Source organism: Cavia porcellus, unplaced genomic scaffold (assembly GCF_034190915.1).
Source record: "Cavia porcellus strain 051 isolate PalLab524CR breed Dunkin Hartley unplaced genomic scaffold, mCavPor4.1 scaffold_16, whole genome shotgun sequence".
NCBI classification, from domain to species: Eukaryota; Metazoa; Chordata; class Mammalia; order Rodentia; family Caviidae; genus Cavia; species Cavia porcellus.
The window spans coordinates 57,850,702-57,863,533 of NW_026947499.1; the positions used below are offsets into that span (position 1 = coordinate 57,850,702).

Here is a 12,832-nt window from a genome sequence, read left to right on the forward strand (position 1 = left end):
AGTGTGAAGTCCTGAGTTCAATTCCCCATATAAAAAAGAAAGAAAGAAAGAGAAAAAGTAAGTAACAAAACCTAAGCGAGCTCTTCCTTGTCTTTACCCTTGGCTTGTGGAAGATAATGACTGGCCTTGGAATGTATCAGAAAGCATAACAAAATGATATGGGGGGGATGCTAGATTGCATGGTATTAGTTGGTACCCACTGTAGTCACGGCTTACAAGGAGAACCATTACATACAAGACACAGAATTTACATTATTATTTTATAAAGGTCACCCAAAGTTAAATACAAAAAGTGCAGGAAATCTGTCCACAACACTAAAGACCCAGGAAATCCAGTCAAGGGCCTGGATCCCATAGTAATGTCCTGCATGTGTCCAGCTGAAGACCTAGAACTCATAGAAAAGCCTTTCCAAGTCCAACTGGAGGCCTACAGCCCACAACAAGGACTCATGCAAGTCTGCTTAACAGATCTGCACTGGGAAAGCCCTAAGGTTAGTGGTGGAAGCTAGAAAGTCTATGCCAGCAGGGTGAAGGAATTGTGCTAGTATAGGTTGAGGGTTCTACAGTGAAGCCAAGAAGTGATGCTTAGAATGACCAGGGCTCCCACGAAAATTATCACAGGCATCCTGAGCAACAATGAGATCCCGAGCTCCTCTGACAACAGTAACAGCTGAATGCGTCAGTAAGGCAGCATAACAAGCTTTTCCTGGAGATTAAACAGCAAACACCTTCCCCTCCAGAGCCAGGAAGCGATGCTTAACTTAAGGACCAGAGCTCCCCAGAGGTCCCCAAAGTGAACCTCAGCCATTCTCAGCAACAAGGTCCAGAGCTCCTCCTATGATAATGGCTGAACAGCCACACTTAAGAGAACCCACAACACCATACTCTTCCTCTCCATGTCTCCTTTTATGTTGGCAAGTTTCCTCAGGTAGGCCATCTACACTCGGCACCATGCTGATTTAATTCTTCTGTTGTTAAACTGACCACCAGTTTTTAATCCATAACAATATGTGAGCAGCCAACTATGATGCCCCAGTAAAAGCTCTGAACATAACTTGGCTCAGATATTCTGACTGGTAGTATTCTGTGGGTATCACCACACATCCATGCCAAGTGTTTAATGCTTCACTGACTTTACAAGGAGACGATAACAGCATGTTTGGTACCCTTTTGAACTCTATCTTACACATTTTCTCCCTTGGCTGACTTGAATTTGTATCCTTACATTGTGACAAATGGCAACTAGGAATAAGATAGTTTCAGTGAGTTCTGTAAGTCTTTCAAGAAAATTATCAAACCAGAGAGGTTTTTGGAATCTTTTGACATTCCAACTGGTGTCAGAAGGGCTGTTGTGGAGATCTGTCTTCTCCTAATCATGTAGTGGGCTAATCTAGCACATTATTCTTGAGGGACTCCCCGTGCCCTGAGTGAGTGGAGGCTGTTTCTTGATTTCAGCCAAGACAGTATGATAAAGGTAACAGGATGCACAGAATTATGGGTATGTAATTGTGTTAAACAAAACCATAGCACTCTCTTGCCAAAATCTCAAACTTCCTAGCTTTGAAGAATTAAGCTACTACTGTTGTGGGCTCACAAGTAAGGAGTTGAAAGCAGCTCCTGGAAGCTGAGGGAACCCTCAGCTGACAGCAAGAAACAGAAGCCTTCAGTCCCATAAATTCTACCCCAAAGAGTGGGTGCTTCTCCTGCCATGCCATAAACAGCCCCGGCTACTTTCATTATAGCTTTGTGAGATGCCAACCAGAACTATGCTCAGAATCTTAATCCAGAAAAGCTGAAATAATAAGTATACATTGTTTAAAATCAGTAAGCAAAAAAATAAAATCACTAAGCTTGTGGTTACTTTTTATACAATAGGAAACTAAAACAATCCGTGCTCCCTCTACTGCCACTGGCACTTAACCACATCCTCCTTCCCATAAAGTGAATCATAATGTTGATGAGATTAACAGTCAACTCTTCTATTACTGTCATTTTATAAATATAGCTGAGAACTATCGTCAAATTGGACTATGACTACTTTGTCATGTGTGTCCCACATGAGTACTTTTGCTGAGAACTGAACCCAGGCCCTTGTGTGCCTCTGTCACCTTTTTTTATAATGTTAATATACCTTGGATTTTTTGTTTGATACTTTTCAGTTTATCATCATTAATTGTCCCTAAAATGCTTTCTTATATGTTCAAATATAGTAGGCTGTAAGAAATACAATGCACAACTCATAAACAAGACTGATAGACTACATTAAAATTTTACAACTTAGTTTATTAAAAGGCACCAAAAAAGACAATCACATAGAAGTTGTCACATAAGCAACAAACAAAGGCTCAGTTTTACAGAACATACATAGAACTGCAAAACAATGAGGAAAATGTAAACCAGCTTTCGTACTCGGTTTACTCAGCCCTGGGACATGAAACCCACCATCCAGAACTAAAAGAAAAGAAGTCTTATTTGGCTGTTGGTTTCAAGGGATTCAGTCCATGATCACCTGGCTCCAAGGCAGAAACATTCTGGTGGAAGGGCATGGCAGGACAAAGATGTTTAGGTCATGACGGCTGGGAAGAAGAGCAGGTAACAGTACTGGAGGAGAAGCAGCCAGGGACCATACATAGTATCCAAGGTCATGCTATCATGATCCACCCAGATACATCCAGAAGTGTGCTTTATCCCATAGTGGGCTTACAGGCCAATCAACTTGACCCAATTAAGCTTAACTATCACATTTTATTCTTGTCAATTTGACACTCAAACACAGCTCTTAAATCATACTTCATCTCTAAACACAAGAAAAAGGTCATAATTACACCTAACATGATACAACTATCCAGTGTATGAATGAAAGTACAATAATCTCTTCCCTCAGTCTCAAAAGTTCCAGTATTTTTCAAAAGTCCCAAGTCAGTCTCTCCTAAGAGTCAAGGCAAACTCCGAGCCATGAATGTATATAAAAATCAAGAACAAGTTACAGAATCCCAATAACATTCTTATTCCAAAAGGGAGGACTAAAGAGGATAAAAAAAAAAAAAACAACTGAACCAAAACAGCCCAAAAACCAGCAGAAAAAACATTAAATCTTGCAGGTTTATGTCCAGCATCCATAGCACACAGTGGTAAAATGTGGGTTCTAGAGGGCTTCAGTTGCAGCTCTCACAGCTTTTTCCCTGTGCTGGCTCCACCTTCTGTCCGTAACCTTCTTCAGCAGATGTTCTGCATTTCTGGCATCTCAAACTTCCAGGGTCTCCACTGGACTTTTAGTCTCATAGCTTCATGCACTGTCCTCTCAGGAGCTCTTTGCCTAGCCTCCCAGGCCTTCCTTTGCAATCTGAGTTGAAGCCTCTCTGACTCCACAATTCTTGCATGCCATATGCCAATAACACCAGTATCAAATGGAAGTTACCAAGCTCTGTTACCAGTGCAGAAAGTAGGTAGGCCCCCTTGAAATTTGGCTGGAACAATGTCCAAATGCCTGGATGGCTGAGCACAGTGAAATGAATCCCAAGGACCCAATTCCCCAGGAGTGCCTTCTCAAGCAGAGGGGCTAGACATTCTCTTCTCAAACAAAAAGTTTATACTTTTGCATCTTTGAGCCTGCAGTGCGTGAAGTCTTGCTGATTCCTGAGATGCCCTGAAGTCATCTTTCTTGTCTCTGTATAAAGTAGTTGATTCCTTTCGGTGGCGATAATCTCTTCAGCAGACAGACTTTGGCCCAAGCATTACATTTGGCTCTTTCTGGGCCAAAATAGTAAGTTTTTAAAACTTTTGTGCTCTGTTTTTTGCCCCTTGTTCTTGCTATAAACCTGGCTCAAAGTAGTCAGCAGTTTCCATGCCACAGTCTGAATACTAGGCTGCCTTGAAATTTCTTCTGCCAGATAAACTTGTCTTCCACCCTTAATCTGCCTCCTGCAAAATCTCAGCATGGGCAAAATGTAGGTTTTATTTAATTTAGTCAGAGTATAATATGTGTCCTTTGGTCCAACTGCCAACAAAGTCCTCATTTCCAGCTGAAACCTCTTGAGCCTGGCCCATTAGCATTCTGGTCTTACGAGCTCTAAGCAGAATCACCCATCAGTCTCTGCCTACAGCATTCTAAGGCTTCTCTAGCGAGCCTTGCCAAATCTTTCCAAACTCCTGCAAGTTCCAATGGCTTACAAACCACCTAGTAAGGGACAGTCACAGCAACACCACTTCTCCAGTACCAATTTACTCTATTAGTCAGCTTCCCCCATCACTAGGACAAAATATCTGACATCCCAAGTTAGAGGAAAAGGAATTTAATTTGGTTCACAGTGTTAGGCGAGTCACTCCATGGTCATTTTGCTCCAAGGCAGAAACATCAAGGTAGAAGGGTATGGAGCAACAAAGATGCTCAGTTCATGATGGCCCAGCGGAGCTGGGTAAGTGCCAGAGAGGAGGCCAGAGATCATATAAAGTTCCCAAGGTCACACTTTCAGGACACACCCACACCCACACCCAAAAATGTGCTTTACTAATCTCATAGGTGGCTCCCAAGTCAACTGAGCTTACATCATTAAGTTTAACCTCACAGCAAATAAGAAAATGTGCAAAATATATGAACAGGAAAAAGTGAACATCAGTTGCCTCTAGGTGGACTGCTGTTTGACTACCAAAGAGAGCAACATTTTACTAGAAACTTGTCTCTCTGAGTTTGGTACTATATGCATACATTACCTTCCCAGAAACACAAATGGAGTGTTACTAAAAATGAAAATAAATTTAAAAATAAGTTATGTGTTATATTTAGCCATGTTATAAAGTACTTTAGATTTTCCTACAAGATTTTTGTATCTCCTAAAACATGTAGAAAAATATAGAATCAGTTTTCTTTCTTTCCATAGTGTATATGACAGGGCATTATATCCCAATGTATTTATAAGCTGAACAAAGCCTAGTTTTGTGGAAGCAGTCATCATTTCCCCTTTCTTCTTCTCCTTCTTTCTCTTATTCTTCAGTGCAGGGGATAAAACCCACAGCATTGTGCATGCTAGGCATGTGCTCCACTGCTAAGCTACCTGCATCCTCAGCAGTGAGCATTTCTAATAATGTCTCTCACAACCTTCCAGATACTTGTGCTAGGTGACAACTAGTGTTCAGGAAGTACCTGATGAATTTTATTAGGGAGGATACCTATTTTATTATATTTATCACTTTCAAATCTGGTAAAGTTCCTATTTCATAATCTACTTTTTATTTGACACAGGGTTTGCCATATAGCTCTCAATGGTCCCAAACTCATGGACTCAAGCAATCCTCAAGCTGACTTTGCCGCAGCCTTGAGCAGCTGGGATTACAGACATGTACCACTGTGCCTGGTCCAGTGAAGTGTTTAGATTTTAAATACTCCTTTTCTTTCTTATCCCTTAGTTAACCTTTTTGCTCATGTACTTCCTTACATTAGGTTGATTATGACAAAATAAGAACTGAGTAATTAATTATTGTTTTTAGTCCACAATTGTTTTGACAATCTCAATTACTATTGTCATTCCAATTCTTGAATCTTTTTTAGAATACAATTTCAAAATTCACTAAAAATTGGAAATTGATTGTTTCTTTCATATTCAATTTGCTTTGCAAGAAATATTTTACTTTTTGTGTCAATGTATTCTTGAGAGAAAAGATTGACTCCAGGAATAAAAAAATGCTGAAGTTCTTCTTTCCTGAGTCTCTCAAGAAAGAATGCCACACATTCATCAAAGCAGAGGTGTATATCTTCGGGGTTCCAGTAACTGTCCTTTGGGTACTTGACGCATAAATGAAAGAAGGCAGTTTTCACATGGTAAGAGCAGAATTCAGATAATTCTTTTCGTTTTTCAAACTTTTTTTTCAGCTGCTCCAAAAGGTATTTCATTAGTTTTAAACAGTCCTTCCTGTTTAATAAAAAAAAGCAAGCCATTTACTTTTACGTCTGTACAAACTATATTCATTTTATTTTATTTTATCTTTGTCTTTTTGAGACAGGGTCTCACTATGCAGTTGAGGCTGGCCTTCAACTCACTTTGTAACCCAGGCTGGTCTCGCACTCCCAACAATCCTCCTGCTTCAGCCTCCCAAATGCTGAGATTACAGGTGTGTGCCACCACACCCAGCATGCAAACTACATTATTTCTCTAGTGGCCAACTTCAGAAACTCAAAATGAGTAATCCCTTTCAACCTCATTTCTTTGTGGTACACTGCGTTACCAAGAAAAATAAATGCCCAGTTAGTGTAGTTCCAAGTTTGACCAGATAGTCTCTAGCTTTCAACTTAGCCAAACCATCCCAAAGCAATCATCAATAGCTAGTGAGACAGACCCCCCAACCCCTGCACTCTCCTCCTATACTTAATATGCCCTCCTCCCCCAGGTCTCCCCAGCCCTGCAGTATTCCCCAACCCAACCCAGAAATGATCAAGTCTGAGCTTTAGAGTCAACAAAGGCATAAACATATGACACATAACCTGCCATTTAACAAAATAAGAACATTACCTGCAACATTTCATTCCATCAGTTTCACAGCACTTTTTAGAGTCTCCATGATTGTTCAAAATGTCCTTTTCAATGTGAGAAAAAGATAGCCGCCATGTCTCTTCTTAATTTCAAAAGAATAGAAAAGTACTTTACCAAAAGCGTGCATATCTAAACATTTAAGTTAGGTTGCGTCTTTATTCAAATAGGATTCTGAAGATATTGTAGAGGCAAACACATAATGTGAGCAGGTACATTATGTAGTTACATATTAAACCAAGTGATATAAAGAGAATAGGGAAAAATGGGAAATCAGGATAAAGGCAAGGATGTCTGCTATCCCTGTCCCTGTTCAACCTGCACTGGGTGTCCCAGAAAACACAGTAAGGAAAGAAAAAACAGAGTCACCACACAGGAAAGGGAGAAACAAAGCCATCACTATTGATAGATCACATACTTGCACACACAGAAAATACAAAAGAACCCACAAATAAACTCACAAATTTGATTAAGAGTTACTAACACAACAGATATAAAAATCAAACATATTTTTTTTTTTTTTGGTACCAGTGATCAAACTCACAACTGCACACTTGCAAGGCAGGCACTTATGCAGCTGAGCTAAATTCCCAGTCCCCAAAAATCAAACGTGTTTTATATATGACTAATGAAAATGAAATTTTAAGAATGGTATCATTTACAATGACATAAAAATATCAATTTACTTCTAGATATAACTACAAATGAAACATAGAGAGAAGCTGTATATATGACTTCTGTGATGGTTTATGTCAGTGGCCCCCAAGCCTCATAGAATTATGGATGGGACCAAATCTAGCATTTGTGATTGGTTCATTGTCTAGTGCTTGGATTGGTGGTGTAAGTGCTACACCCGCCTAGGGGTGGAGCTGCCTTGCAGTTGGCTGCTGCCAGGAACTGCGGCCCACAACGGCCACCCTGCCTTGGAGCCAACTGAGTATTGACTGAAACAACCTTTCCTTCCCTAATTTTGGGCATCAGGTATTTTGTCTTAGCAAGGAGTAAAAAGTGACTAATACAACTTCCAAGTAACACAGTATGAAAAGGAGGAAAAGAACAACTCAGCAGTGGAGAAACTGAACAAACGCTACCTCAGCAAGGTGGGCGTGGGCAACATGGCCATGCTAAGCTATGCTCATGGAATGAGAAGGGCGCTTCATTTACCTCTGCACGCTTGTTCCCCAAAAGCGCTAACTGCAATATGGGCAAATGAAAACCAGTTAAGGGATTTCCCACAAAACACCTGAGCTATGTTCCTCAACACTGTCAAGGCCAAGAGAAACAAAGGAAGACTGAGACATGGTCACAGTCAAGAGGAACCTAAGGAGACCTAAGTGATCTGTGGATGGGATCATAAGAGCAAAAAAGGACACTCGGGGGACATCAAGGAAATCTGGGCAAAGAATGAACTTAACAATGGTGTGCCAATATCAGTTCATGAATTGTAAGAACTCCTAAGTGAGAAGTTAATGGGGAAAATAGTGTCAGGGGACATGAGAACACTGTACTATCTCTGTGCATTTTATGTAAATCTGAAGCTTTCTAAAATAAAGGGTTTATTAGTTTTGCTTTGTTTTTTATTTTTGAGACAGGGTATCACTCTGCAGCCCAGGCTGGTCTTGAATTTGCAATGATCCTGCCTCAACTGCCCGAGTGCTGAGATTACAGGCATGAGTCACCATGCTGGCTAAATTTATTTATAAAAAAAAAACTACCCTGAGATATCACTTCTTCCTTGACTGTTTAGTTACAAAAGTTCCAACTGGCAAAAAGTTTTACCAAGTTCTACTGACAAGGGCCGGGGGTACCTGAAGCCCTGGGTTCCACCTCCAGCGTAGGGAAGCAGCCTTCCCAGCCTCTACCCCTCAGCCCCAGTTCTACAGCTGAGGGTGGAATGTACTCTGATGCTCTGTGTGAAATTCAAGTTGGGACAATGCCTATGGAGGGAATTTGGGCAGTGTCTAGCAAAATTACCTATGGATTTACTTTCTGACCAGTAACAAAAAAGAGACTTGAATGGGATGGATGTTGGCTGAGGATGCCCAATGTTAGGATGTAGGCTTAGCAGGTATTCATCCCTGGACTCAATCCCTAGCACCCAAGAAAATGGGAAAAAAGAAAGGCTGTTATTTCTATACTAAGTTATGGAGTGATAGCCACAATCTCGTTTAGAGATCAGAGTGGCATATGACTATACCAGTGGTACCTCAGTTTGTGAACTTAATTTTTCCATATTTGGGGAAAGATGACCTAAGGTGTATTTATCATCCAATGCTGAATTCTTGAACAGAAGCAAAATATTGTTGAATGCTTCTGTTTGTGAAATGACTCATTTGCTAACAGAAGCATTTGTGAACCAAGGTATTACTACATATGTACGTATCATATATTTCAAATGAAACATAAACTAAAGGAGATTAATAGTTTATACTCAGGAAGAAGAGAATTCAAAGGAGACATGCATGGAGGAGGAATACCTTTTTCTGTAGCATTAACTTTGGAACTAAAAAAATAAAATAAAATGAACCAGGGGCCTCACCAGGAGGTGAGCCCCACCAGGAAAGCAGCACCAGGCACCAGCTGCTGCTAGAGTGGGGACAGCTACAGCCAAGCCTCTCTCAGGGAATCAGCACCTGGACTGACTGGGGGGCGGGGGAAGCAGGCCTCTCCAGGAAGCGATTCCAGCAATCCCCCGTATCATTATCATTGTTTTGTTTGGTTGGGTTTTAGTCTCTATTTTGTTTATGTTAAATATGATGGCAGTAGCAGCTATTTGAAAGATTAACAAGACATATTGGATTTACTAGTGGCTTGTTTTGAAGTCCTTTATTGCATTCACTGTTTTGGTTTATTGTTTCTAGTCTCTTCTGTTTGATTTTTACTATGACCGAAAGTATCTGCAGCTATTTTGAAGGCAACAAAAGACATTATGGTAACTATTGTTTGTTTCCTAAAATTTTGAAGTCCTGTATCACTTATGCTGGTTTACTTTTGATTGGTTTCATTCTGTTTTATTTTTCTTTGTTTTATGCTCTGTAAAATAAAATATATAAAAAAATTGGAACCATGTGAGTGAATGCATTATAAATTGATCAAAATTTAAAACCAGCATCTAAAAACAGAAACTATAAGGGAAAAAAAGGTGATTGGGCATGATGGTACAGACCTATAAACCCAGCTACTTGAGAGGCTGAGGCAGGACAATCACAAGTTTGAGCCCAGCCTAGGCAATTTAGGGCATTTTAAAAATACAATTTGTGATAGTTCTAGAAAATGTTTGGAAAGAGAAAAGCCAAGACATAAGTGTCTCCAGGCCAGTGTAAGTATTTTCACCACCAGCAAGACTGTTGAATCAGTGAGGTGTGTATACACACACAGGTCTTGTCTAAAGGTAGTCTGCAATAAGAGACACAAAACAGTCCATGGTATCAGACAGCAGTGCTGGAGTTGAACACCCATCATCACCTTCACTCTCTGTCACCTGAATGCAAAAACGTGAGGACTGACCCACTAGGCAGGCCAACGGGGCTGCAAAGGACTTTTTCTCCTCTGCACACTGGATTAGCTTCCATTTTTCTTCAAGGCAGCAGAGGGTCAGCAAGCAGATAGCATGGGGCCATGCTGAGATTGCTGTTATCACATACAAGGAGGGTTTTTGGGAGCTTAGAAAATTGGTCAGGGGTATAGCTCCTTTTTACAGAAAGCTATGTTGTTTACAAAACCATGAAGATAGGTTAGATAAAACACTTGAAGACACTGGTATAGACAAAGACTTTGTGAACAAAACCCCAGCTGCACAGGAGCTATCACAAAGAATCAACCACTAGGATCTCATCCTATTGAAAAGCTTTTGCACAGCAAGAGAAACCACCAACAGAGTGAAGAGACATTTTTTTCCCACAAGATGGGAGAAAATGTTTGCCAGTTGTACCTCAGACAAAGGATTACTATCAAGAACATGTAAAGAACTCCAAAAAAATCATTCCTCCCAGATTTAAAGACCCAATCTAAAAAATGGGCATCTGAGATGAATACATACTTCTCAGATAAACAAATACAAACAGCAAATAAATATATGAAAAAATGTTCAACATCACTGGTTATTCAGGAAATTAGAACAACAGAGATTCTACCTCATGCCAGAAAAAGTGGCTCTTAGCAAGAAATCAAGCAGTAACAAATGCTAGAGAGGTTGTGGGGAAAAGGAAGCCTTTTCCACTCTTGGTGAAAGTGTAGCCTGGTACAACCACTGTGGAAATCAGTGTGGAGATGCTCCAAAAAGCTAGGACCAGAGTTCCCATTCAATCCAGCTATTCTCCATCTGGCTATCTTCCCAGAAGAATTAAAAACGTCATACCACAGCAATATATATGTATCAAGTGACATGCTTTTGAAATTTTTTTCTCTTTGAAATAAAATAGATTTGAAAAATAAACAAATAAATAAATTTATGGGAGAAAATGAAAGTAATCAGCTACTTTGTTTCCTGCCACCTGAAAAAAATATCACAACTGCCCAGTTTTATTGTCTGGTTCTTGGAACTTGCATGTTACTTCACCACAACCTAAAGATCACCCTGCTGGGAGAGGCCAGGACATCAAGGAGAAGGCAGCACTCACCACCTGGCCCCAGTGAGGCGGAGGCAAGAGAGTGCACTGGCTGTTGCTAGGTGAGATGCGAAGGGAAACAGTGCTAAGGGTGAGCAGCTAGGTAGTGAGAATGCTATGGATCATAGCAATGAACTGCCATGAATTGAATGAAGTTGGGACCTCACAGGCACCAGCTCATTTCTACCTTCCTAAATAACTCTATTAGCCCAGCACACAGATGCGTGAACAGGCTCCAAGAGGACCTGCACCCAGGTCAAGATCATACAGCTGGTCAGAGAAGATGTCCCAGGATTCAGAACTGGAACAGTCTGACTCTAAGGCCAGTACTGCCTTTCTTTAAAAAAATAAATAAATTTCAAATGTAGGTATTTCATACTCTAACTATGCACTTTTCAATTCCACCTCCAGGCCAGGCATGGTGGTGCACATTTCTAATCCCAGCACTTGGGAGGCTGAGGCAGGAGGAGCACTGTGAGTTCAAGGCCAGCCTGGGATACATAAGGGAGTTCAAGGTCAGCCTGAACTTCATAGTGAAACCTGTCTCCAAAAACCAAAAAAGAAAAAAATCAATTCCATTTCTCACCAAACTATCATCTTGCAACCTATTTAGCCTGATAGGTTTCAAAACGCCAACAGCATTAGCAGGCTGTTGATCTACTACCCTTGTATGTAATACTAACAACTCTTCAGTCTTTACATTAAAAATACCTTGGAAACTTTGTCCTTCTTTCGCATTTTTGGGAATAAGATAAAATGGCTTTCGTCTTAGTTCAGTCCTGACTTTTCCTCCAAGCCAGTCTTTGATGGGCAGGCCTTCTGTGGTCTTTAGAGGCCAGCTACTCCTTAATTCCAAAGCAAGGATTATATCCACAGATATTTCTTCAGGTTCTTTAATAAGAAGTGTCACTGCAGGGCTCCTGGGTTTTTTCCTTTCCATAACGACCTTTATGTCTGTTTAAATGGATCAAAGGAAAGAAAAAGTTTATTGACTCAATTTTTCCTGGAAGTGAGATAACTGATCTGTGAAACATTAAGTAGAAAGTGAACCTGACTTCTAAGACAGAAACTGGCCCCAGGCGGAGTGTTTACTGATTTAACCAACACTTACTGACTGCCATGGAGGCATGGACACAATGCAAGGGGGCGTGCTCTGATGACTGTGGGGCTTGGGCATCTGGGATGAAAATCCCAGGTAGGATTGTGGGACACTGGGGTAGAAGGGGGAGCCATGTGAGCAGCAGAAGAGGGTTGGAAGGCAGTCTCTGCAGCAGTACAGCATAGACAGTGAACACTGAGACCCAGGGGAGGCAGGGGAGAGCAAGGGGTCAAACCAAGGCTGGGCTGCAGCTTAATTAATTATTCAGTTCGATAAAGGGGTTCCATTCTGTGGATCTGCAGCAGAGGCAGGATACGTGAGGGGAACAGGAAGGTGACCTTGAACCAGGAACCCACACCAGGATTTTGGCCTGGGAAATGGTTCATTTTGACCCCATTCCAAAAAACAGAAAAAGCAGAAGGAATGACTGGGCTGAGGCACATCATTCTTTTGGTGCTATGACTCTAATTGCCCAAAAGCAGATAGTCACTGGACAGGTGGCTGTGGAGGTCAGAGTCCAGGTGTCTTTGGGAGCCAGGGGTGTATGGGCAGGAAAGACTCCTAGGAAAGATTCCCAGGAGAAACTACGCTGAGCACAAAGGAGA

At 41.0% G+C, this 12,832-nt stretch overlaps 1 protein-coding gene across 1 annotated transcript in view; it reads right to left on the reverse strand.

Moving 5' to 3' along the window:
- Positions 1-2,262: 2,262 nt before the first annotated feature.
- The window catches only part of Cgas (cyclic GMP-AMP synthase), a 36,859-nt gene continuing 26,289 nt past the window's right edge, over positions 2,263-12,832 (reverse strand). The window contains exons 3-5 of the mRNA XM_003478261.4: positions 11,840-12,082; positions 6,504-6,606; positions 2,263-5,906 (exon numbers count right to left, since the gene is read on the reverse strand). Of these exons, the coding sequence (XP_003478309.1) occupies positions 5,555-5,906; positions 6,504-6,606; positions 11,840-12,082 (698 nt within the window). The 3' untranslated portion in view covers positions 2,263-5,554. The remainder of the gene's footprint in view (positions 5,907-6,503; positions 6,607-11,839; positions 12,083-12,832) is intronic.